Genomic DNA, 27,712 nt, shown 5'->3' on the forward strand with positions numbered 1-27,712 from the left:
AACGAAACCATAAACCTCAGTATCCAAGCAGAGAGAGATAAACTGCGATAAAGAGATAGGAACATAGGAAAAAGGGTAGGCCATTCAGCCCCTCGAGCCTGTTCCATCATTCACTGAAATCATTGCTAATCTGTAGCCAGACTATTTTTACTTGCCTTTGGCTCATATCCCTTAAGACCTTTGCTTAACAAAAATTTATCGATCTCAGATTTAAAATTAACAACCGATCCAGTATTCATTGCTGTTTGTGGAAGACACTTCCAAACATCAACCACCCTTTCAGTGTGATAGTATGATGAAGGCTAATGAGAAGATCATTTTCCTCAGGGTGTAATTTTGGTGGAAGATTTGTTGGAATTAAGGGAAACACTAGAAATTTCAGTGAATTGATGGCAGATTGGGAAAAGTTGATGCGATTCCAACCCGGAGCAATCAGAACGAGAGATGCACCTACAGAATTGTGAAAGGTATGGAATATACAGTAAATCCTGACTTAACATTGTATTTGCATCCCTACAAAGTAGATTGTCAGTGAAGCAACAGTTAAACAAATCAAATTTTCTTAGGGTATCCAGAGGTAGCACGGTGGCTCAGTGGTTAGCACTGCTGTCTTACAGTGCCAGGGACCTGGGTTTAATTCCACCCTCGGGCAACTGTCTGTGTGGAGTTTGCATGTTCTCCCTGCGTCAGTGTGGGTTTCCTCCCACAGTCCAAAGATGTGCAGGTTGGACGAATTGGCCTTGCTAAATTGCCCTGTAGTGTCCAGGGTGTGTATTAGGTGGATTAGCCATGGGGAATACAGGGTTGCAAAGAGATGGAGTGGGTCTGGGTTGGAAGGTCAGTGTGGGCTTAATGGGCTGAACATCTGACAATGAGTTGCAGTTGAGTTCAGAAGACGAGCCATGGTGGACTTGAAATAATAACTCTGTATTCTCTCCACAGATGCTGCCAGACCTGTTAAATTTCTCCAGCACTTTTTTCTGTTTTTAAGAGTTGTGGTTACTTTCTGGGACCTTGCCCATCAGAAATAAAAAAAATTATACCCAGCAAGTTGAAATAGAGCATATTGTTATAATTACAGAGCTCACAAATGAAATAACTTTCATAAACATAAAAACACAGAAACCAGCAGCAGGGGTATGGTCTGTTCGCTGTCCTTCCTGACCCCCATAGCCACCACCTCTGCTGCTCTTGGCTTCCTTCCACCACTCTCCATCTTCCTCACAGCTTCTCTCTCATTGTTATGAAGGGATCAGGGAAAGGGAAGGAGGGAGGCATTGACTGAGGGACTGGTGTGTGGGAGGGTCAGGAATAGAAGTGGAGAGCATGAGGGTGTCACTGGGCAGGCTATAGGAAAGAGAATCATTGAATCCCTACAGCACAGATAGAGGCCATTCAGCCCATCAAGTTTGCATCGATCCTCCGAAGATCATCCCATCCAGATCCACCCCTAACCCTACTATCCTCGTAACTGTGCATTTCCCATGGCCAATCCACTTAGCCTGCACATCCCTGGAAAGTATGGATAATTTAGCTAGGCCAATTCACCTAACCTGCATGACTTTGGTAGGAACCCAGAGCACCTGGAAGAAACCCATGCAGACACAAGGAGAACGTACAAACTTCACACAGTCACCCAAGGCTGGAATTGAATCCGAGGTATTGATATAGTATAGCTATTCTGACTTGAAACGACCCAAAATGTTAACTCTGATTTCTCTCCATAAATGCTGTCAGACCTGCTGAGCTTTTCCAGCAAGTTCTTTTTTTGCCTCTGGTTTACAGCATCTGCAGTTCTTTTGGTTTTCAGTTAATCCATTGAGACTGTCTCTTGACCTCCAGCGAAATTCTCTTTGCAGTGGTGGAAGAGCACAAGATATACCAATTGGTCCCTCTCCACCTACCTCATTACAGCCATGTCATCTCCTTAGAGAGGCAAAAAAATTAGGACAGGAATAGATGGATAGCAAAAGAAACTCAGGTCTGCACAAACACTCCAACATTCACACAAGTAAATTATCTTTTTAGGAAGTATGGTTAAGCTCCAGTACTTGAGTAGAATCCAATACACATGTGTGAATGTAAGTCAACAGTCTCCAAGATCAGGTAAACCCTTGCTGGTAAATGGTTATGTGCAATCGAAGAAGACACACAAACCCCAGCGATAGGTTTTTGAGATTCCTGACTCATCACTGCAGAGGGACAAAAAAAAGAGCTACAATTCATGATAAACAGATTCTTCCATCGTTGTACAATGTCGGATCTGTAGGAGAAATAAATTAAGTTTGTTTGATGCACTGAAAGCAAATATAGGGTGAACATCTCAAGCAAGCTACAGCCTAAAGGAACTGATCACGGCACATTACCCACAATGAAATATTCCTAGCAAATCTATTTACTTGAGCTCCAAAGATGTCAGGACATCTGAAAGTCATATTAATTGTGCTGTCTTGTTGAGAGACAAGCATGCTGTAAAACATGCACAGAAAGGACAAACGGCAGACAAAACATATAGGTTACAAATACACATGGAGCACACTTTGACCAATTCAAAATTAGGTAGACTGTCCCATCTAAACACCAGGAATAAAATCCACCATAAAGAAAGACTTGAATTTATAGAGTCTTGTTCACAATCACCAGGTTTCCAAAGTGCTTTATGGCCAATTAAATACTTGTCTTTTTGAAGTGTGGTCATTACCATAGTGGAATAACAACTGTAATCAATTTACACACAGCAAGCTCTCATGCTCAGCAATATGTCATTGACCAGATAATGTGTGTTGCTTATGTTAGTGGAGGAACAAATATTGGCCACAATACCATGACAATTCCCCTTCTCTCATTTGAAATTATAGCCATGATGTTGCATTCATCTGGGAGGGCAGAAGGAACCTCAGTTTAATATCGCACTGAAAGACAGAACCTCTGGCAGTGTAGCACTCCCTCAGTAGTGCATGTAATATCAGCCTGAATTCGAAGGTTTTAAGTTCAGGTGCAGGATTTGAACCTGCAACTTTATGACTCACAACTGTAAGTCGCCATATTTAAACATAATATTCATTCTGGGAATGTCGGCATGGCTGGTGAGATTAAACAATGTGGGAAGTATTGACTTTTTGAGAAGGTCACCTTTTGGAAAATGTAGTAGTCCACGTGTTCCAGTATTTTGACCCAGTGACAAGACAGGAATGATGATATGTGTCAAAGTTGGGAAGGTGTTTTACTTAGAGACAAAGTTGTAGGTGGTGATGTCTCCATTTGGCTACTCCCCTTGCACACCCAGTTAGTGGATATTATGGTTTTGAGAAGTAATTATTGCCTTCTGTTTGACAGCAGGGTACATTCTGCAAGTCACCATTATAAGGAAACAGTCTGATTTTGATGCCTGTCACAAATAACCTGTACGATGGATCACTATCAGAATTCTATCTTATTTTATCTCCATCCACTATAAAGCTATGTTCAAGGAGCTTTCCATTTTTCTATACTTCAGCCTCATTGTAAACCTGTCCTCAATTCTGGTCCCTTGCACATCCCTGATTTCCATTACTCCATTAGCAGCTGTGCAGCTAGTCACCTTGGACCTGAGCTCAACTATTGCTTCTCCCGCCCTCTGTTTTTTTTTAAGACAATCCTCAAAACCTCCAACAGGAAATCATGCTTTCTTTTGTATTGCCACAGAAATACTTAAGTCTGTTATATATGAAAGGAAAAATGTGCGGAAAAGGGTGAGGGAATGAATTTAGAATAAATAGCTGCTTTTGAAGACCCACCATCAGAAAGGGACAATAGCTTCCCCTTGTGTGCAATTTCCATGATTTAAGCACTCTGCTATTCATTGCAGCAAACCTAACAGATGAGCTTGAAGCCGAGCCAAGAAAGCAAGCCGATATTGAATAATACAATTTGTACTTTTGCAGAGATTTATCACATTGGACTGCCTCAAAGTGCTTCAGGTAGAATCATGTATTGTCAAAGAGCAGTGACTAATAACATATTAATAAGAGTGCCGTTGTGCAGCATTTACATCACATATCAGGCAATAGGATGAATAGCCAGCTAATATACTTTTCACTGCTAATTATTAGGAGTGGAATTTTGACCAGGATATCTTTGTTAAGTAATGCCAAAGGAATTTTTAATATTTACTTGAAATATCAGAACAGGGCTTGGTTTAGTGTTTAATTTTAAGGACCACACTTCTGATAATGCCTACATCGCATGAATGAAGATTGAGAAATAAAACAAAACAAAGGAGGTACTGTACACTGCACTGAACCTCTAAACCAAATAATGATGAGGCAGGACTCAAATCTGTAACTTGAAGACCCAGAAGTGTGATTTCCACCAACCAGATAAGGTGCCTTCAACATTTTTATGTCACTATGTTGTTATGAAGTTGTTCCCAGTTCACAGATGGTTAACTTCACTGGAATGTCTAGCTAAAACAGCAGCAACATTTTATACAGTGAGCTGGGTTTTAAAACAATGAAGAGTTATCAACCTCATTCTATGTTACTGTGCACCTTTAATGCAAGGATGGTTTCCATTCAGTATACACAGCAGGAGGTTTAACTAAACACTAATATCATTGCTGTAGCTCCTGTGCAAAGACAAAAGGATTTCCATTTAAGAAGATCATTCTTATTATCAAACAACATTCAACTTAGAACGAGGGGAGGGACAAAGTGTTGGTTTTGTCAGTGATGCCCAGAACAATCCCATGAACACATCATAAATTTTAAGAATTCTTGTCAAAATCCTAAAATCTTCAATCAAATCACCCTGTGGGAACAAATAAAACTGTCCAGAGAAGTTAGAATGGAGCAAAATGGAAAGAGGAGTCATTTTTCTTTTTCTCGAGTCCTTAAGGCTTCAGACATAAATGAAATGGAGAGCAAAAAATAGAGAGGGGAGAGAGCGCAACAATGATAGAGGGATGGGAGAAAGAAAGAGGCGGTGAGACAAAGGAGACAGGGAGAAAGAGAGAAAGATGAGGGGAGTGTGATTGAGAGAGAAACTGCTTGTTCGTAAATGAGATCAGCTCTTAAGAGAGGCAGATCTGTGTTACTCATTATGTTTTATGGCACTAACAGCGGGGAATTGATTGAATCTCAAACTGTGTCCTGTACATTCATGTCCTACATTTTAAAAAAAGACTAACTTGTCAGCTTATAAACTTTATCTTACTACAGTTCACCTCTTGACAAGATAGGAGTAAGCATGTGGCAGTGTGTACTGGGTGTTGGTTAGCTTGGTTATCTAGCATGTTGCTTTACAATCTACAGGGATGTCAATAGCATGGGTTTACGACCGTTTCTGGCTGAGGTCACCACAAAGGCTCAACTTTCTCAAACTCACCTTTCGCCCGAGGGGTGATGACCCTCAGGTTAAACTCAACACCAATTGTCTCTTTCTCTCTGTCTCTAATGAGGGATCAGTCTATGGTCCTCTTGGACTATGGCAACTTTCATTTCAGTGAATAAAGGATCATTGCTTTCAGAAATTCCAATGTTAGGTCTTTCTTTCTATTACGATCTCTGAGTCATGTTCTTGTTTAACAAGATTTTGATGCACTCCAGGTCACAGTGAACATGAGGTCTGTTTATGGGGGTGACTAGTGAGGTCAAAGTCAAAGATTATTGACTGAGTTTAGAACCTTCATACATATTGAAAGCTTTTTTTGATTCATTGACTAATTCACTTTTAAGTGATCAGTTACAGTTTGTGAGGAGCATACTAAGTAGAGTTTCTCAGTGAAAAAAGCAGAAGGTGATTGTGTTAAAAATGATAATACTGTGGATGCTGCAAATCTGAAATAAAAACCTGAAATAAAAATAGAAAGTGCATTAATGAAAGAAAAACAGAGTTAACATCTTGAGGCAAATATAACAGTTCAATTCTGAAAAATAACCGTATCAGGCTCGAAACATTAACTCTGCTCCTTTCTCTGCAGATTCTGCCAGACTTTGCTGAATTTCTCCAGTGTTCCTTGTTTTTATTTAAAGTGCTGACTGAAATCTTAAATACCAAAGACCCTGATTCAGCACAATCTAATCCTTCTGTGCACCAACTATTGATTCTTGCAGATCTCATTGTTTCAGTCAAAACTACACCTGCAGAAGTTAACTCAAAACACCAAAGCCACCAATGGTAGTCCAGCAGTAACTGTCCAATTCATAACCTGTTTCAATTATCAACACTCCTGAGGCAAGTTAGAATGCTAGATTTTTATAATGTTGCTGAAGTCAAATGGAATTGATGATAAACAGAAATACAGTAGCTAGTCAAACGTTTTCAGTCCTGAATTTGGAACGGGTATGCATCTTATATAGGACTGAGCAGTTACAAGAAAGAAGGGTGGGCATGCAATTATTTATTGCTTTTCAAAGCAATTAGATGTCTCAAAGAACTTTAGAGACAACAAAGTACTTTTGAAATGTAGTCACTGTTGCAACATATGCCCAATGGCAGCTACTTAGCACACAGCAAGCTCCCACTAATTGAAATGTGATAACAAACTAACAATCTGTTTTTACGATGTTGATAAATATTGATTAGGACAATTCCCTGCTCTACTTTGAAATAATGCCATAGGATCTTTCGCATTCCCAGCAGACAAGGAATCACAGCCCATTTGAAGGACAGCAACTTCAATCGTGCAGCACTCATTGCATTTAAGCATCAGTCTTAATTTTTGCTCTCAAGCCCTGGAATGGGAGTCAGAGGAGAGAGCACTATCCACTGGGTCACAACTGATGCACAATCGAGAGTATCATGTGGTCTTTATCTTGTTGAGTCAAAGTCTTTTCCCAGGGTAGGGGAGTCCAAAACTAGAGGGCATAGGTTTAAAGTGAGAGGGGAAAGATTTAAAAGGGACCTAAGGGGCAACCTTTTCATGCAGAGGGTGGTGCGTGTATGGAATGAACTGCCAGAGGAAGTGGTGGAGGCTGGTACAATTACAACATTTAAAAGGCATCTGGATGGGTACGTGAACAGGAAGGGTTTAGAGAGATATGGGCCAAATGCTGGCAAATGCAACTAAATTAATTTAGGATATCTGGTCAGCATAGATGAGTTAGACCGAAGGATCTGTTTCCATTCTGTATGACTCTATTACTCAATGACTCTTGTCTCCCTTAGAAAGGTGATGGTAAGCTGCTTTCTGGAACTAACCATGCGAGACCATTTCAGAGGACAGTTCAGAGCCAGACATATTGCTGTGGGTCTGGAGACACATATTGGCAGACTGGGTAAAGATGGCAGATTTTCTTTCTGAATGTAGTAAACCCGGATAATTTTCACAATGAGCCAATAGTTTTGTGGTCACCATTACAGAGATCGGCTTTATATTGCAGTTATTTAATTAATTATATTTAAATTCCCCAGCTGACATTGTGTGATTTGATTTCATCTCTCCAGATTATTAGTCCATGTTGCTATTATTAGAGCAGTAACATTACTGCGGTGCTGCTGTACTGTCAGAAAAAAAACAGGACAGACTAGGAAGCTGTTGTCTAGAACAGAGAGAAGACAGAGAGGGTGAAAAAGGATTTTAAAATCATGGAAGACTTTGATGGTGTAAATGTGGAGAGGATGTTTCCCTTGTGAGGAGTCCAATACTGACAGCATAAATATAACCAGTCACTAATTAATCCAGTAGGGAGTTTGAGAAAAACTTAGTGTTTTGAATGTGCAATTCACTACTAAGACTGACTAGACAAGGTGAATAGCAGAGATTTGTTTAAGGGGATGCTAAATATAAAGAAGAAGGCCAATGGATTAAGATAGTCTGTGGATGAACTAGGATGAAATTAGGTGGCCTGCGTCTTTGCTGACTGCTCAATCTAATTCTATCTTGTATTGGTAAATGCAATGGATACAAGTCTGACAATTGGAGATAATGGCCTAGAAATTAGATATCACTTGAATTTGGTTGCGTTTGAAGTGCAGCATGCCTAAGGCACCACTTGTAGGAAATGTATCTGCCAGCCTCACTTGCAGAAGAACATGAGAATTAGGAGGATTTTCACAACTCGTGGGCCTGCTCCACCATTCAATAAGATCATGGCTGATCCCCTACTTTAGTTAATCTGATAAACATCCATCTATGCAATGAAGAAACAAAACTATTCTGTTTTCCACGCAGGCTTTTCACAATCCCAGTACAACATAAGAATACTTTTCACCTTCCACAGACCAGGCCCTAATCCCAGCTGGAGGTACTTTCTAATCAACCTGGTCAGGGATCATATGACACACCTCTGAAACAGGTGGGACTTGAACCCAGGCCTGCCGGTCTAGGCGTAGGGCCCTACTGTGGTGACTTTTTCCTTAATTTAACTTATTTTTCTAAGCAATCCATTCAGGGATATAATGACACACAGCTAGATCAGCTGGGACGTGATGGCCTCCTGGATCAGAGCAGAGACACAACCCCACAAGCACCATCAGCCCAGTTGAAAACTTGTTCTTCTTTTGTTATAAATAAACCCAATCATAAAATGAACAAACACTACCCACCCAGGGCAGTGCGACATGGAGACTTGTTCTGGTATGTGTTCCCTAACCATTTCCTTATTAATATTAGCTGCTCTTAATCACAACTCCAATTGACTCAGCAGTTGCTGCTTTAGCACCTCAATAACCCTTTCCACACCTATGTCTATATCCTTGATTCAGGGTTCTTGTGGTGCAAGGATAATGTCCTTATCTCTGAGCCAGGGGTACTAGGTTCTAGTCTTACCTGCTCAGAGATGTGACATAACATCCACGAACAGGTTGTTAAGAAAATGTCTGAATTTTTGATTTTCCTTAGTGTGCAAATATCCATTCATCTTGAATATATACAATGACTGAGCATCCATAGCTCATTGGTATGGAGAATTTCAAAGACTTCCAAATCTCTAAGAGAAGACTTTTATTGTTAGTTCAATTCAACAGGGCTTGCCACTGATCATACGCCTATTCCCCTCTAGTTATATTCTCCAGGCACAAGAAAAAACCTTTCAGCATCCACCCTGTCAATCCCTCTAAGCAATGTAATTGTTTCAAAGAAATTTCATTTCGCTCTTCTAAACTCGAGAGAATATCAGCCTTTTTGACTCAATTACTTCTCATATAACAATTTCTAATCTTAGGGGATCGATCTGGTGAGTTTTTGTTGCATTACATCCAAGTCAAGAATTTCCTTCTTCAGACGGACCAGAAGGGGATATACTATTGAAGATGTGGTTTCATGAAACCCCTGTAAATTTGCTGCTGTATTTCCCCACTCAGATACTCTAGGATCCTCGCAGTAAAGTTAACTTGCCATTTTCCTTCCTAATCACCTGTTTTACCTGCATGCTAATTTCTGTGATTTACTTTCATCCTTCTGAATGGCAAAATTTACCAGTCTGTCATCTTTAAAAAAAAATGTTGCTTTTCTGTTCTGCCCACAGAAATGGATACTTCTACAATCATGGAGGAGCTGAAAGCAGCTACTGGACACAAGCTATTTATATACCACCTCTGATGGAGTAAAACCTCCCAAGAAGCTACACAGTATTGCAATCAGACAGAAAGAATGGCACAGAGTCAGGTAAGGAGATATAAAAAGAGGCTCAATGTGATAGGGTTTAAGAAGTAGTAAGTTTTATTTGTCATTTGTATAAACTATTTAGATGAGAATATATAAGGCAAGATTAGTAAGTTTGCAGATGACACCAAAATTAGTGGTATAGTGGGCAGTGAAGAAAGTTACGTAAGATTACAAAGAGTTCTTGATCAATTGAGTCAATGGGTTGAGGTTTGGCTGATGGAGTTTAATTTGGATAAATGCAAGGTATTGCATTTTGGTAAAACAAACAAGGACAGGACTTACGCAATTAACAGTAGGGCCTTGGGTAGTGTTGTAGAACAGAGAGACATAGGGGGTTCAGGTGCATAATCTTTGAAGTTTGCGTCACAGGTAGACAGGGTGGTTAAGAAGGCGTTTAGCACGCTTGCCTTCATTGCTCAGACCTTTGAATATAGGAGTTGGAATGTCATGTTGAGGTAGTACAGGACGTTGGTCAGGCCTCTTTTGGAGTATTAGGTCCAGTTCTGATTGCCCTGTTATAGGAAGGATACTATTAAACTGGAGAGGGTTCAGAAAAGATTTACCAGGATATTGCTCGGACTGGAGCGTTTGAGTTAAAAGAAGAGGCTGGATAGGCTGGGACTTTTCTCATTGGAGTGTGGAAGGTTGAAAGGTGACCTTATAGAGGTTTATAAAATCATGATGGATATAGATTAGGTGTCTTTTCCCTACAGTGGTTGATTTCAAGCCAAGGGGGCATATTTTTAAGGTGTGAGAGATTTAAAAAAGACATGATAGGCAGGTTTTTTTACACAGACAGTGGTGTGTATGTGGAATGAATTTCCAGAGGAAGTGATGGATGCAGATACAGTTACAATGTTTAAAAGGTATCTGGATAAGTACATTAATAGGAAATGTTTGGAGGGATATGGGCCAAACACAGGCAGATGAGACTAGTTTAGTTTTGGAACATGCTCAGCATGGACTGGTTAGACCGAAGGATCTGTTTCCCTGCTCTGTGACTCTATGACTCTATAAATATCTTAAAAGAAGCATAGAGGTAGAGAGGTTTAAGGGGAAATTTAAACAGCTTTGTCCTTGGGCAGCTGAAGACACAGAAATCAATGGTGGAGTGATGACTGATAAGTGATGAAAACTGAAGATGCGCAAGATGTTAGGAATTAAGGAGCACAAAGATCTTGGCAGGTTGAATGATTGGAGGACACGACAAAGATAGTAAGAGGGTGAAGCCACAAAGGGATTTAGAAAACACACTGAAATGGCATAAGTACTTGCAAATAGTTCTAAGAATCTTGCTTGAAAACCAAAGGAGAAGATATTAAAAGTTTTGTGGTTGAGAAGAAGTTTATGTGTCTTTCCTAAATATGGTTAGACAGGAGGATCTGTGAAAAGGTGCTGGTTTGAAGATAAGTATGATATTTTAGAGGTAAAACTAGCTGCTGGAGGAGAACAAACTGACCAGGAACAGGTAGACTAATCTACAGCAGGGGAAATGATCTAATCAGTTCCAAAATATTATACTTGATTCAATGGGTGTGGAAGGTATTCTGGGATGCTAAGAGACAATTCAAGGGAAAATGTATTTGCACAGGGAGGGAAGATCAATGACCTATAAAGAGAAAATAACTAATAATAGAACGCAAGAGAAGAGGTGTTTAAGTTACTTAATACAAGGAGCATTTATGTGGATTTGGAACATTGTGTTTGGGTGCAATCGGAATTAATGAGCCCTGGTTAAACTAAGTCAAGGATGAAGAGATTAAAATAACTGGCCATTGAGTTTACAGAAATTACAGAAACACAAAACAAGTGAGCACCCAAAAATAAATATAAATGGTTCAGCTGATGTTATTGTGACAATGTAAATTGAGGTCAAGGATAATAAAGATGATACTTATGGGTTGTTGCAATAAACATCTGCTGGACAGGTGTAGAGAATACTTCAGAAGCTGATTTTTTTAAAGATTAAGATGCCATGAAAAGGCTAGAGCATTAATCATGGGGATAAGCAATCATCTTGACACTGACCGGGAAAACAACAGAATAAAGAAACAATTCTGGAGAGTGGCACCACGCCAGAGGGTACGCTTGGTTAGTTTGGTTCGCTTTGGTTATTAGCCGACTTGCTCAGATGTCCATCACATCACGGGGTCAGTTCCTTGGGAAACCCCTCTCTGACCTTTCCTCACCTTCAGCTTCATATCTGGGAAAGGTGAAGTCTCCCTACTTCTTTTATTCATTCATGGGATGAGGGCGTCATTGGCTAGGTCAGCATTTATTGGCCATCTTAGAGGGCAGTTAAGAGTTTACAACATAGGCTGTGGGTCTGGAGTCACATGTAGGCCAGACCAGGTAAGGACAGCAGCTTCCTTCCCGAAAGGACGTTAGTGAACCAGATGGGTTTTTGACAACTAACAATGGATTCATTGTCATCATTAGACTCTTAACATACATTGAACTCAAATTCCACCATCTGTGATGGCAGGAATTGAACCTGGGTTCTCAGAATTATAACATTTGAAAGGCATCCAGGTGGGAATATGAATGGGAAGGGTTTAGAGGGATATGGGCCAACTGCTGGCAAATGGTACTAGATTAGCATGGACGAGTTGGTCTGAAGGGTCTGTTTCTGTACTGTACATCTCTAAGACTCTAACATTACTTGGGTCTCTGGATTAACAGTCCAGCAATAATACCACCATGCCATCGCCTTCCCAGGTGAGTTCTGTATGGGTACCTATTAATGTTGGGTGTAGCGTGTGAATACAGTGAACTCAGGCCACTAGGGGAGAAGCAAGTGCCTGCGGAAAATAAATTTTGATGTTTTGGTTCCCATTGGTCTCCTTATAAAGGAGGTTAGTAGTAGCACAAGCTGGCTGAATCATCCTTGGCAAAGCAAAGTCCTGGCCAGTCTAAGCACATCTTCGAACCTAGGCCAAGGACTTTCCAGACTTGGAGCATCCACTAACAGCGATTAATGCAGAAAGGCAGATGATTCAGCAGTGAACACAACCTGTGACAAGCTCAGAGATCAGGGCCAACGTAGCAATGTCTGGGCTTAAGTCATCAGATGTGCTTTCAAACAATGCATTTGCAAACATGTGATCATCCAAAATCCTGCTGCTCTTGTTTTAACTTGGACTAATTCTCATTCCCCTCACACCTCTGTGCTCACTGACCTACACTGGATCACAGTCAAGCAAGATTTTTATTCTAAAATTCTAATTCTTGTTTTGTAATCTTTCATGGTCTTCCCCCTCCCTCACCCTGTAATACCTCCATCCCCACACCCCTCTGAGATATCTGCACGTCTCTAATTCTGGCCTCTTTTACATTCTCAATGTTAATTGTTCCCACTGTAGTGACTGTTTCTCAGCTGCCTATGTTCCAAGATCTGCAACTCTCTCCCTAGACTCCTCCACCTCTTTATCACCTGTTCCTCCTTTGGTACGCTTTTTAAAACTTAACTCATTTATCACCCCCTTGGAAATCTGACCTAATATTTCATTATGTGTCATGTTTCATTTTATAACCTGCTGGCAGAACTGTCTTTGGGCATTTCCTTGTATTTAAGGTACTATAAAAATTGTTGTTGTTGCCATTGCTTTCAGGAATTTATGATCTGCATATGGTGCATCCTTCATTCTAAAAGTACGCACTTCAATGGTTGCAGAATGCTTTAGGGCAACCCGGAATCATTAAAATTGCTCAAGAAATTTAAGTCTTTTTATCCTTCTTCCTTCAGGCAAACCCTTGAATTAGTGAGATTCTACATTGCTCATTTTGGGTGGATGAATTTTGATGGGCTGAATGTCCTTTCTCAGCCACCGCTGCCATTTCAAAAAAAAGTTCTTCGTAAAAGAGTCAGAGGTGAGATATGGAGAATTTAATGTACACAACAAGCTGTTATGATCCGAATGGTGTTGTCCAAGTTTGCTTAGACAACACCTTCCAACCCATGACCATTACCATTTATAAGATCAAGGGCAGCAGATACATGGGAATACCACTGAAATAACTCCACAGAGACTGGTATCCCATCACCAAGTCACCCTTTATTTACACGTGGAAAGTCCTTGACACTGATCCATCTCCTTCAGAGCCTGCTCTCAGAGTGAACAGGATGTCTGACACTCCTGTTTATACATGTCAGTCAGGGCTCCCTGATTGGACAAGATTAACAGCCCCAATCAGGGGACTCATATTCTATTCATGACCTTGTCATAACCATTACAATCACCACCTTCAAATTCCCATCCAAGTCACTCACTATCTGGAGTTGCAAACATATTTCTGTTCCTTTGGAGTCACTGTGTCAAAATCCTGCAACTCCCTAACTAACAATATTGTGGATGTCCCGACACAGTGTGGAGTGCAGTGGTTTCAGAAGGCAACTCACCATCACCTCGTCCAGAGCAATTAAGGATGGGCAGCATGCACGGGCCTAACCAGCAATGCCCACATCCCATCAACGATTTAAGTAAAGGCAATAGAGAAGTGTTTTGGTAATACCGTGTAAAAAGTGACAGCAAAGCCTTGAACTTTAACCTTGAAAAGAATAAAAAAATTTAGTCAATTAAACCAAAGTAGTGATTGGAAATTCTACAATAATGAAAGAGCATTTACATGATAATTGCTGAACGCAAGATTCAAAAAGACTGCAATTGAGGATAAAGAAGTTTGAGGGCAGTAGAAGACATGACATTTTGTACAAAAGTAAAGAATAATACTGGGTCATTCACTTCCAAACTGGAATTTGTGGTCAATGGTTTTGCAAATTTTAAATTGAACATAAATTAAGTAGAGTATTTTCTTTTGAAAATAAAAGGAAGCCAATAATGCAAAAGTAATGAGGGCATCTGAATGAGAAATGATGTAATTTTTAAAAAAATGTGCAGTAAAATGTTGAACGTTTGCTACTGTGGAAGTGTGGAATTGGGTTAGAATGAATGCAGGTAAATTTTTGCCCCTTTGATCTTACTCAGAAAGAGAAGGGGAGTTTACGCTGAAGCTTAGGCACAAAGTCCAGGCTGGTAACCCAGAGATTTTACTGAAAGATGATGCGACTACTCTGCCATCTGTTGTCTTTTGGGTAATGTTTTAAAACAAAGCCCTGACTTCTCTTGCAAGAGCATATAAAAGATTCCATGGCAGTATTTCACAGAAGAGCAGGGGAGTTCACCCTGTTCTGAACAATATTCATTGTCAAGCAACATCATTGAAACAGACAGTGATCATCATCACATTACATATGTGGAATCTTGCTGTGCATACATTGTTTGTTGTGCTTCTTGCATCACAGCAGGGACCACACTGCAAAAGTGCTCCCTTGGTTCCAAAGTGCTTTCAGATGTTCTTACACCATAGAGTCATAGAGTTATAGAATCATTAAGGCATAGAATCCTACAGCACGGATACAGGCCCTTCAGCCCAAACTGGTCCATACCGACCAACATGTCCATCCATGCTAACCCCATTTCCCTGTACTTGGCCCATATCCTTCTAAACCTTTCCTATCCATGAATTCGTCCAAATGCCTTTTAAATGTTGCTAATGTACCCACCTCAACCACTTCTGCTGGCAGTTCATTCCATATGCGTATGGAATATCCACCTTCTGTATAAAAAAAGTTGCCCCTCAGGTTCCCATGTATTCTTTTCCTTCTTACCTTGAACTAACGCTCTTTTGTCCTCAATTCCCCAACCCTGGGATAAAGACTGAGTGCATTCACTCTATCAATGCCTCTCATGATCTTTTACACTTGTATAAGATCTACCCTCAGTCTCCTATGCTCTAAGGAAAAAAAGTCCTATCTTGTCCAACCTCTGCCTATAACTCAGTCCCTTGAGTCCTGGCAACATTCTTGTAAATTTCTTCTGCACTCTTTCCACTTTAATAACATCCTTTCTACAGCAAGGTGACCAAAACTGAACACAATATTCCAAGTGCGGCCTCACCAACGTCCTGTACAACTGCGACATAACTTCCCAACTTCTATACTCAATGCCCTGACTGATGAAGGCCAGTATGCCAAAAGCCTTCTTCACTGTCCTGCCTACCTGTGACTCCACTTTCAGAGAACCATGCAACTGAATTCCAAGGTCCCTCTGTTCATAAACCCTCCTTAAGGCCCTGCCTTTCACCATGATTTGACTTTCCAAAATGCAATACCTCACACTTATCTACACTAAACTCCATTTGTCATTTCTCAGCCCATTTTCCCAGCTGGTCAAGATCCTACTGCAATTTCTGATAACCTTCCTGACTGTCTACGACACCACCTATTTTAGTGTCATCTGCAAACTTATTAATCGTGCTTTGTACATTCTCATCCAAATCATTAATGTAGACAACAAACAGCAATGGGCCTAGCACTGACCCCTGAGGCACACCACTAGTCACAGGCCTCCAGTCCGACAAGCATCCTTCCACTATTACTCTCTGCTTCCTACCAACAAGCCAATTGTGTATCCAATTTGCCAGCTCTCCCTGGATTCCATGCGTTCTAACCTTCCAGAGCAGCTTACCATGTGGAACCTTATCAAAGGCCTTACTGAACACCATATAAAATCTGTCTATCACCCTGCCCTCATCAACCTTCCCGATCACTTCATCAAAGAACTCTAACAAATCTGTGAGTCATAATCTCTCACACAGAAAGCCACGCTGACTACTCCTAATCAAACCTTTTCTTTCCAAATGCATGTATATTTTATCCCTCAGAATCTTCTCAAGTAACTTACCTACCCTGGAGGTTAAGCTTACTGGTCTATAATTCCCAGGTTTTTCTCTGCAGCCCTTCTTGAATACGGGCACAGCATTTGCTACCCTCCAGTCTTCCGGGACCTTACCTGTGGCTAACAATGATGCAAATATATCAGCCAGGGCCCCCGCAATTTCTTTTCTAGCCTCTTGCAGAGTTCTTGGATATATCTGCTCGGGACCAGGAGATTTATCCACCTTCATACATACTAATACTTCCAACACCTCCTCTACTGTGATATGGATTATCCTCAAGATATTGCTACTAAATTTCAAGTTCTCAAGTCTTCATGTCTTTCTCCATGGTAAACACAGAGGAGAAATATTCATTGAGTACCTCGCCCATCTCCTGTGGTTCCACACATATATGTCCACTTTGGTCCTTGAAGGGTCCTATTCTCTCTCTAGTTATTCTTTTTCCTTTAATATACTTAAAGAATCTTTTTGGATTCACCCTAATCTTCTTAGCCAAAGCTATCTCGTTCCCTCTTTTCACCCTCCTGATTTCCTTCTTCAATAAACTCCTGTATCCTCTATATACTTCCAGGGATTCCCTTGATCCCAGCTGCCTGTTCCTGAGCCATGCATCCCTTTCTCTGGTCAAAGCCTCAATATCTCTTGTCATCCAGGGTTCCCTACTCCTGCCAACTTTGCCCTTCACCCTCACAGGAACATATAGACCTTGAACTCTAGCTATCATACTTTTAAAGGCCTCCCAGTTCAGAGGTCCTTTTGCCTGCAAACAAATTACTCCAATCAACCCATGCAAGCTCCTGTCTAATTCCTTCAAAATTCACCTTCAGCCAATGTAGAACTTGAAACCGTGGACCAGTTTTGTCCTTTTCCATAACTATTTTAAAATTAATAGAACTATGGTCACTGTTCCCAAATTGCTTCCCCGCTATAATCTCGGTCACCTGTCCTGTTCTATTTCCCACGACTAGGTCGGATTTTGCCCCTTCCCAAGTAAGACCCTCTATATACTGCTTGAGGAAAATTTCCTGAACACATTTAACAAATTCCACGCCATCTAAGCCCCTTAACGCTATGGCAGTCCCAGTATATGTTGGGAAAATTAAAATCCCCTACTGTGACAACCATGTTGCTCCTGCAAGTCTCCCCAATCTCCCTGCATATTTGTTCCTCTAATTCCTGTTGACTATTTGGGGGCCTATAGTACAACCCCAATAAGGTCACCATCCCCTTCTTATTTCTGAGCTCCACCCACAAAGCCTCACTGGATGATCTCTCAGGTACTTCATCTCTGACTACTGCTGTGATACTCTCCTTAATCAAAAATGCAACTCCCCCTCCCCTCTCTCCTCCACCTCTGCCCTGCCTAAGGCACCTGTACCCTGGCACATTAAGCTGCCAGTCCTGTCCCTCCTTTAGCCATGTTTCTGTAATGGCTATAATATCCCAGCCTCACGTATCTATCCACGTTCTGAGTTCATCGGCCTTACTTGTCAGCCCTCCTGCATTGAAATAAACGCAATTTATTCCAACAGGCATTCTTCACTACGTGTCCTGTTCCAGCCTGACTTGTCTCTTCAACTTGCTTTTTCTAATTACTGTGTCTCCTTCAAGCCTCCCTGCTGTTGAGGATCCCACCCCTCTGCCAATTAACAATGGGTTAAAGGTTATGGAGATCAGGTAGGGAAGCTGAGTTGGGGCTGAGGTGAGAATATATTGAGTGGCGGAGCATGATTGAGGGGCTGAATTGTCTACTCCTGCTCCTAATTCTTATGTTCTAATTATCTCACTGAATGGTGGGATCGGCTTGAGGAAGAGAATGGCCTTCTCATGACGTGCTCTTGGGTTCCAGTTCATGCATGAGCTCAAAAACATTCCCATTTTCAGCATCATTGGTCATGAACTGAGCACAAGGGAAGCCCCTGTTCTGGAGCCATGTGTAGTCGAGCTTACCTGTTAGCCAGCTTGTGACTGAAAGCACAAAGATGGGACTGATTGATAATCTCATCCTGAAGACCATGCACAATGAGCCAGTGGTAGAGAACCGTGACACAGTCCCTTACTCCGAAAGTGCTGCCAACTTCCTTCGAATGTTGGTTCTCACCTGCAAAACAGATGTCAACGATTCATATGTAGAAGATTACTTTGTGCTCTGCAGATTTCAAAGACATTGCAACCTTTTTCTTTCATTCACAAACAGAATTACTGTGCATGTTGGAAGTGTGAATTAAAAACATTAAAATGCTGGAAATACCTCAACAAGGCTGGTAGGATCTGTGAGGAAACTGAGTTAATGTTTCAGAGAGATAACCTGTCAGCTGTACCATTCTGACAAAAAGTCAGATCTTACACTTTCACCTTCAGTCTTGGAAAAGCTCCTCTTAATGTAGAGAGCACTACTTCATGAGCAGGTGGCTGAGGAAATACAACATACTTGCATAGGTTTTGTAGTCAGCAAGTTATAGCACTTGTCACTGACCTTAACAAAAGGCTGTCAACAAGGATTCCTATTTTCTAACATCAGCTTAAATTTGGCAGAACACTATGATCTCTAAGCAACCAACAGAGGTGATATCATTAAGTGAGATAAGCAGCCAATCACATTGAATAATTCCCACAGACAGCATTTCAGGAGGCATATTTCACAAATTGTCCTTCAGTTTTACTTTAATTTGACAGACAGCAAAACAAATAATTAGGACATAAAAATGTAATGAAGAAAGAAGCTGAAATACTCTAAACAGAGCTCATTGAAAAATATGCATTAGAAACTTTTTTATTATAATGGAGAAATTTGACATTTCATAAACATGAATCTAGTTTTATCCAGTGCCAGAGAGGTGTTACATGGGTAATTAGAATATTATACACTGTTTAAAACACAGAAACAACCCTTTCAACGAGGAATAACACGTTACAAGGGCTTGTTAATGAATAATAGATAAAGATGCCATTCTCTCATTAAAGATGATTGGTAGCGAATTTAACCTGGCAGTCACCTGCCTCAGGTGCGGATGGACCTTTATGGTAACCTCAGCTGGTATGGGTATTGAACACATGCCAATGGCATCACTCTGTATTGCAAGCCAGTTAACTAAGCTAACCAACCTTCTGCAATGCTAATAGGCTATGATTAAAAGGACAAAATTTCATCAGTGCCATGATTTCTACTCAATTGCAAGCTTGTGGAGTTGTAGGTGGGACTTCAACCCTAGTCCAATAGAAAATCCCTGGTAGCAACTTCTGGATTTCCTTACTTAGCAGTGTACATGTGGGTTGCAGAGGTGAGAGAATCGTAGAATCCCTACAGTGCAGGAAGAGGCCATTTGGTCTATCACTGACCTTCCGAAGAGCAGCCCACCCAGACTCACCCCCACCCTATCCCCATAACTACGCATTTCCCATGGCTAATCCACCTAGCCTTCACAACCCTGGACACTACGGGGCAATTTAGCATGGCCAATCCACCTACGGACTGTGGGAACTGGAGCACCCAGCTGAAACCCACAAAAACACGGAGAGAACATGCAAACTTTGCACAAGTAGTAACCCAAGGCTGGAATCAAACACAGGTCCCTGGCACTGTGAGGAAGCAGCATTGTTCACTGAGCCACCTTGTCGCCAGCTGCTATCAGTTTCAGAGAAGTGATAACCGCAAACACTAAGAGACTGATCATTCTGACTGCAAACTGGAAATAAAATGGGCATTTGATTGCACCAGTCCAATGAAGCGACTCTTATCCCAGATACACAAATATTGTACGGACAATTGTGAAACGGGATTTGCTGGTTGGGATTTGCTTCGGCTGATGACCTGGAATGACTTATTGCTGTGCGCTCCTGACCTTTTGCTTAGAAGGTCTCAAACATTTTGATGTCCTGATTTGATGTAGCTATACAAGGTTTAGATACACTGGATTTTCCTGGTTTGCTGATGCCTGATTGTTATTTCTAACCCAATTGGTAGCTGCATTCTTGTGGAAGAAACACTAAATAATGGAAATATTTCTGCTGTGTCTAGCATTACACCGATACACAGTAGGGCTGCAGATATTCCGTCCTCTCGCATCATATCATCGGACAAGTTATCCAAAATCAATTCAAACAATCATTAACTGCAGTCTATCTCTTTCCAGGATTTTCAGCTGCTAACATTCTGCTGAATCAGTTCTGCCTGTGCCTTAGTATTGTGTTCTACTTCTAATTTTAAAATATTAGGCAGGTGAGCAGTGGTTTCCCTCAATGAAGCATATTCTCATGGAGAGAGAATCTGTAATCGAGCAATGGTGTGGTGCATTAGAAAGAGATTGGTGATGATTCCCGAATTGACTCAAAAGGTGATATACTCATCATTGTGATAATACAGATGCCAATATGTACAATTCAAGTGTGATAGATGAGAAACATAAATAAGTGTAGGGGTTGGGAACCAGCCCAACTTAATACCTTAAGAAAGAGAACTTACAGGATATATTCATTTTACTGGAGTGTTGCCAAATGCATTTCTTCCTCTTTTGGCAGCATGACTTGATCATAAGAACAGACCTACCCTTTAGAAATAACACAGTGTGAAGCTGGAAGAACACAGCAGACCAGGCAACATCAGAGGAATAGGAATGTTGACGTTTTGGGTCTGGGCCCTTCTTCAGAAAAGGCTTTATAAAAGTAAAACACACACATAAAACAAAAACAGAAGTTGCTGGAAAAGCTCAGCAGGTCTGGCAGCATCAGTGAAGAAAAATCAGAGTTAACGTTTCGGGTTCTGAGGAAGGGTCACTGGAATCGAAACGTTAACTTTGATTTTTCTTCACAGATGCTGCCAGACCTGCTGAGCTTTTCCAACGACTTCTGTTTCTGTTCCTGATTTACAACATCTGCAGTTCTTTCGGTTTTTATTTGCAAAACTAATAGTTTGTAATGCTGCCATGATGATGATTGATCATGGCCCTGTAGAGTAAAGGCTAGAGACAGGATGAGTGCTATCCCCAGAAGCTCACTCTGCATGTACATTGCACAATATTCACTGTATAACCAATACTTAGCTGTAATGATGAAGGAGAGAATCTGTACCTCACCAAGCCTTTCTCAACAGCACTTTCCAAACCTGCAACTCTGTCACCAAGAAGGACAAGGGCATCAGGCGCATGGGAACACTTACAACTTACAAACTCCCTCTAAGCCACGCACTATCCTGGCTTGGAGTTATGTCACTGTTACATCACTACCACTGGGTAAAAACCCCATAGCTCCCTTCCTAACATCACCGTGGGTGCTCCCACACCAACAGGCTGCCTTGGTTCACAAAGGTTGCCCACCACATTTGTATAAGATAATGGCTCTGAAAGCGTTAATGTTGAAGTAGCATTATTGCTACTCAACCTGATGAAGTCACGCAGTCTTTGGTTAGAGAAGCATGCACGAGGTCCAGATGGAGATAGATGTGACATACTGGCTCCTCATAACTGTTATTGTGTCTAATGCTAGTTGTAATTTTTGTGATCATGCAATAAACTACATCCTCTATGACAAACGTTCATGTTAAGGCTCTCTAGTGGTCTATCCTTTACCACTGATAACGGACAGTCCTTCAGACTCATTATGGAAAGCTTTGCTGGTAGCAAGCATCCTCAACCACAAGCCGCCAGTGGTTGCTAAACAGAAGACACAAGCACTGCCACCTTCAGAGGATAATTAAGGAAGGGCAATAAATGGACCAGCAATGCCCACATTCTATGAAAGAATATATTAATATAAATAAAAAGTAGTACGGATTAGATATTAGGAATTTTTGGTTCTAAAGTGACTGTGTAGTCTCTCCTTGATCTGCGATACTTATAAATCTCTGCTTTCCTCCGATTCTCCCTGCATTGCACCCCCACTTGCCTTGTCTTACCGATGTTCTCACCTGTCTTACCTGAAGCTCTGGAATTTCCTCCCTAAACACTGGCGACTTTATTTCTCTCTGTCTTTAAGATGCTCCTCAAAACTTACTCTTTGATCAAGCTTTTGGTCACCTCTCCTAATCGTTTCTTTGGCAAGATACTAATTTTAATCTTCTGTGAAGTCATTTGGACTATATTTTACTTCATTAGGACATTATGGGAATAGGCAAAGGCTTTTTAGTTCCACAAGCCCTGTCCGACCATTCAACTAGAACATGACTGATCTTTATTTTACCTCCATCTATTCATCTAATCTCCACAATCCTTCATGCCTTTACCTAACAGCAACTTATAAACAAAATCACCAATTTCTGGGAAAACTCAGTCTGTCAGTGTCAGAAAGGAGAGTTTATGTTTCGGGTCCAGTGACCCTTCTTGGGAATAGAGACCCTTCTTTCCTAACAACTTATAAACTCCTGGCATTTTAAATTGACTTGCAGTCTTAACTTTTTTTAAGTTTCATCAAACATTGGACCTTGAATCTATCCAAAAGATCAAAGGCATCCCTTACTTGTACAACTTGCAGCCTTAACTACTTTTAGGCAAATTCAGAAGTCACACAACTCCAGGTTAAAGTTCAACAGGTTGATTTGAAATCACAAGCTTTCAGAGCACTGCTCCTTTGTCAGGTGACCAGCCCTGAATAGTCTCCCTATAGATGTGTGACTGTGTCACGTTTGTCGGGGCTCCCCCCACCCAGCTTTATAACAGCAGGTTGTTGTTGGTTGACTGGGATCCACCAAGTGTGGCCACCTCTGGTGTTAGTAAAATTCCACGTGGCATTATTATTGGGAACCTATTATCTTCAGAGGCAGAAGAGGGTTAATTTGGTTGGTTGTAGGTGATATGAGTGACTAAATCCCACCTAGGCAGGTGAGCAATCTCAGGTGGTTTCCTGCTGTGCTGGAGCAGTGCTGAAACCAGCCAATATCAACAAAACAGTTTCCATTACACCTGGGCACCGAGGTGCTGAGACACATCCAACGATAGTGGCTGCTCTATGTCAATCTGCCTTTCTTTTTGATTTGATTTAAATGATTATTGTCACATATATCTAGGTACAGTGAAAAAATCTGTTTTGCATGCAGTACAGGCAGATCATGCCATTCTAGAACATAGAACATCGTACAGTACAGCACAGTACGGCCCCTTCGGCCCTAGATGTTATGCCGACCTATTATCCTACTAAGATCAAACTACCCTGCTTACCCTACATTTTACTATCATCCATGTGCCTATCCAAGAGTTGCTTAAACGTCTCTAAAGTATCTGACTCCACTACCACTGCCGGCAGCGCATTCCACACACCCACCACTCTCTGTGTGAAGAACCTACCTCTGACATCTCCCCTATACCTTCCTCCAATCACTTTCAAATTATGCCCCCTCGTAATAGTCATTTCCGCCCTGGGAAAAAGTCTCTGGCTATCCACTCTATCTATGCCTCTCATCATCTTGTACACGAAGTGCAGTAGGCTAGTAGAACAGAATGAAGAACACAATTCACAAGTTTTAGTACATTGACACAATAGTTAACTGTTATTAATACCCTCGGTCAGGAATGGCAGCCACAATGACAACATTAATATTCTACAAGCTCCATATCTTTTGCAATCCCTTAAACATTGCAGCAGCCCCATGTGACTTGGAGGTATTATTTAGTAGCGCCTTTCTTCAGTAATGGATATAAAGAGATCAACACTGCCTATACATGGTTGATAAATATTACATTTTTTCTTTGTCTGATCAAAGCTTTTACATTACTCACTCGCACTGACTTACCCTCCAGAGGCAACTGACTGATTCACATCATTTTCCCTCTTAATTTTAAGTGCCGCATTCTTCCTGATTTTCAAAACCAAATATTCACACAGTGTTCAGCACTCATAATGAGGCAGGAGCCGATCTGTCCTCAAACCCTTTCCCTTGCAGCGAGTATTCATTTGAACAAGGGGAAAATATGGCATAAGCTTGAGTTTCAATGCCAATGACTCCAGCCCAGATAAGCATTGGCTAGCAACCTTCATCCTGCACTAAAGCACAAGTAATTACATGCCAAGGTCTGGTTGGCACTTTCCCCTCAAAGTTGTACTTTAAGCTAGGGTTGGGTGAAGTAGGCGGGGCACGGGCTCATGTGGACCAGCATGGACCTGCTGGGTCAAATGGCCTGTTTCTGCACTACAAATTCCATCCTAGCGAATCTCAGTCCGGGGGCTGGATCTGAATTGTATGGTTGACACCCACTTCACATGGCCTTTGAGGAACTATCAGATGAGGGGAGGCAATGGCCAAGTGGTATTATCGCTGGAGTGTTAATACAGAGACCTGTCTGATGTTCTGGGAATCCAGGTTCGAATCTGACTATGGCAGAATGAGGAATTTGGATTCAATAAATGCCTGGAGTTCAGAGTCTAATGCATCGATTGTTGGGGAAAAAAGCCCATCTGATTCACTAATGCCATTTAGGGAAGGAAATCTGCCATCCTTACATGTGACTCCAAACCCACAGCAATATGGTTGACTCTTAACTGCTCTCTGGGCAATTAGGGATGGGTAATAAATGCTGCCTGGTCAGCAAGGTCCTCATCCCATGAATGAATAAGAAAAATGGAATCTAGTGCTCTCTGTCTTAACCCCACTCCCCTGAAACTTTCCCCATGTGAGACAAATGGATAAATTTCTGTGATTAAAATAAAACTTAGAAATAGGAACTTTTCCTTTGAGGTATCAATGATTCAGAGTCGCATAGTCACACCATGGAAACTGTGCCTAATCCACTGTAACCTTCCCCTGGTATATACCAGTGAACTGACATTTTACTCCGTTTAAAAAGAAGTGGCTTTTCATGATAAAAATTGGAGTTATTTTGTTTTTTTTTGTCATTTTCATCCCTGGGCTGAAATTATTTGGATCCCAAGTCGGACATCTCTGAATTGGACCCTTATTATCTTTTGCCTAGCACTATTTTTATTTTATTATTGTTGTCAGTTTAAATCACAAATGAGATGTCCCCCTGTGCTGAATCCTTCAATCAGAATAATCCATCGTGAATTGTTTTGTGATACTGTGCCAGTGAATTTAGTCACCGGCAATTTATACCCCTGGATAATGATATATTTTGGAACGGTCATTATTTTCAGGTAAAAATAATCAAGTGCGGCAATTTGCTGGATGCACTCTTTCAGTACTTTGCAGTTTGTTTGCTCAAAGCTGAACTGCTAAGTGAATACTAATTGGTGCAGCAGCAATTTGTTAATCTGCAGTTCAGAGCGAAAAAAAAACCTTAATCCCAGCGTAAAGTATCTTGGCAAAGTAACTGCGTTTTCTAAGGATTCAGCTTTTCCAGATATTCAGCTGCTGCAGGAAAAGTTGATGTTTGTTTTCCGATGCACAGGAATACTGTTATCGAGGGGCAATTTTCTTTTATTCATTCACAGGGCTTGGAAGTCACTGGTAAGGGCAGCATTTGTTGGCCATCGTTAATTGGCCAGAGGGCAGTTAAGAGCCGACTACGTTGTTGTGGATCTTGAGTCACATGTAGGCCAGACCAGATAAGGATGGCAAATTTCTTTCCGTTAAGGGTATACAGATTTGTATTGAATTCAACTTGCATTATCTGCCAAGGCAAAATTTGAACCTGAGGGCCTAAAGCATAACCTGGGGTCTCTGGATTAATATTTAACAATCATATCACTAGGCCATCACATCACCTCAATTGGAACTGAAGAGGTTGCGTTTAGGTAGATGGTTTTATATTCCCACGCTGGATCTTCACGAGTATTAGTTGGCTTGGGGGGTTAATGATGAGGATGCTGAGTGAATGAATTATCCTTCTCTCATTATTGACTTTGCTTGTTTTTTTTGAAATACAGAAACTAGGAGCAGGTGTAGGCCATTCAGCCCTGCGAGCCTACACCACCATTCGATATGATGATGGCTGATCATCCAACTCAATATCCTGTTCCTGCTTTTTCTCATTGTCCTTTGACCTCTATAGAATACATGACAGTGTTTTTTTAACAGGGTCTGGAAGGGAAGTTTTATTGATATTATTTCATGGGATGTGGTTGTCATTGTCAAAGGCACAGTCTACTGCCCATCCAATTAAGAGTGAACTGCATAGCACCTTACACTGCCAGGGACCCGGATTCGATTTTACCCTTGGGTGACTGTCTGTGTGGAGTTTGCTCATTCTCCCCGTGTCTGTGTGGGTTTCCTCTGGGTGCTCCAGTTTCCTCCCACAGTCCAAAGCAGTGCGGGCTAGGTGGATTGGCCGTGGGAAATGCAGAGTTACAGGGATAGGGTAGGTGGGGTTGGGTCTGGGTAGGATGCTCTTGGAGGCTTGGTGTGAACATGATGGGGCCAAATGGCCTGTTTCCACACTGTAGGGATTCAATGATGTTATGTTTCTAAGCACAGGGCCCATTGTTGATCAACCATTTGAAAAGAATGAATATAGGTTGACTGAGCCTTTTAAAAGCACAATTGACTCCAGTATTATCATATCCACATCATGATGCAATTGGCATGATGAGGCAGGTGTGAGCAGGCAGCCTAATTCTTTTCTAAAGTTTTTAAAAAGGCAGGATGGAGAGGGATTAATATCTTTGCAGGGGACCCTTTGTCTGGTGCCACCTCCCCACAACCTTGAAAATGGTACTCTTCCTTCCTGCCTGGACTTTAAAAACTACCCCCTCATCCCATCAAGCTGCCCAAGCCTTCCCCGACCAGAACCCCAAGCTCCTTCTCTCTCTGGGGTTCCATTGGACCTTGAACCTGGGATTGCTTCCTCATTGCCATTACTTTTGGGAGGTGGGAGTTATAGAGTCATAGAGCTGTACAGCATGGAAACAGACCCTTCGGTCCAACACGTCCATGCTGAACAGACATTCTAGATAAATCTAGTCCCATTTGTCAGCATTTGGTCCATATCCCTCTAAAACCTTCCTATTCATGTACCCATCCAGATACCTTTTTAAATGTTGTAATTATACCAGTCTCTACTTCCTCTGGCAGCTCATTCCATACACACACCACCTTCTGTGTGAAAAAGTTGGCCCCCAGGTCCCGTTTAAATCTTTCCCTTCTCACCTTAAACCTATGCCATCTAGTTTTGGTCTTCCCCATCCTGGGAAAAGACCGTGTCTATTTACCCTATCCATGCTCCACATGATTTAAAAAATCCCTACAGGGTCATCCCTCAGCCTCCGACACTCCAGAAAAAATAGCCCCAGCCTATTCAGCCTCTTCCTGTAGGTCAAACCTTCCAACCCTGGCAACATCCTTGTAAATCTTTTCTGAACCCTTTCAAGTTTCACAACATCCTTCCTATAGCAGGGAGACCAGAATTGCACACTGTATTTCAATAGCGGCCTAACCAATGTCCTGTACAGCTGCACCATGACCTCCCAACTCCTATACTCAATGCTCTGACCAATAAAGGAAAGCAT

The 27,712-nt window shown here is 41.4% G+C and overlaps 1 protein-coding gene across 1 annotated transcript in view; it reads right to left on the minus strand.

The window, feature by feature from the left end:
• cntn2 (contactin 2) overlaps positions 1 to 27,712 on the minus strand; it is a 189,180-nt gene that overhangs the window by 100,999 nt on the left and 60,469 nt on the right. Inside the window, exon 2 of the mRNA XM_048612184.1 lies at positions 18,275 to 18,425. Coding sequence (XP_048468141.1) covers positions 18,275 to 18,341 — 67 coding nt within the window. The 5' untranslated portion in view covers positions 18,342 to 18,425. The remainder of the gene's footprint in view (positions 1 to 18,274; positions 18,426 to 27,712) is intronic.

Source organism: Rhincodon typus, chromosome 25 (genome assembly GCF_021869965.1).
Source record: "Rhincodon typus isolate 14 chromosome 25, sRhiTyp1.1, whole genome shotgun sequence".
In the NCBI taxonomy this organism is placed as follows: domain Eukaryota; kingdom Metazoa; phylum Chordata; class Chondrichthyes; order Orectolobiformes; family Rhincodontidae; genus Rhincodon; species Rhincodon typus.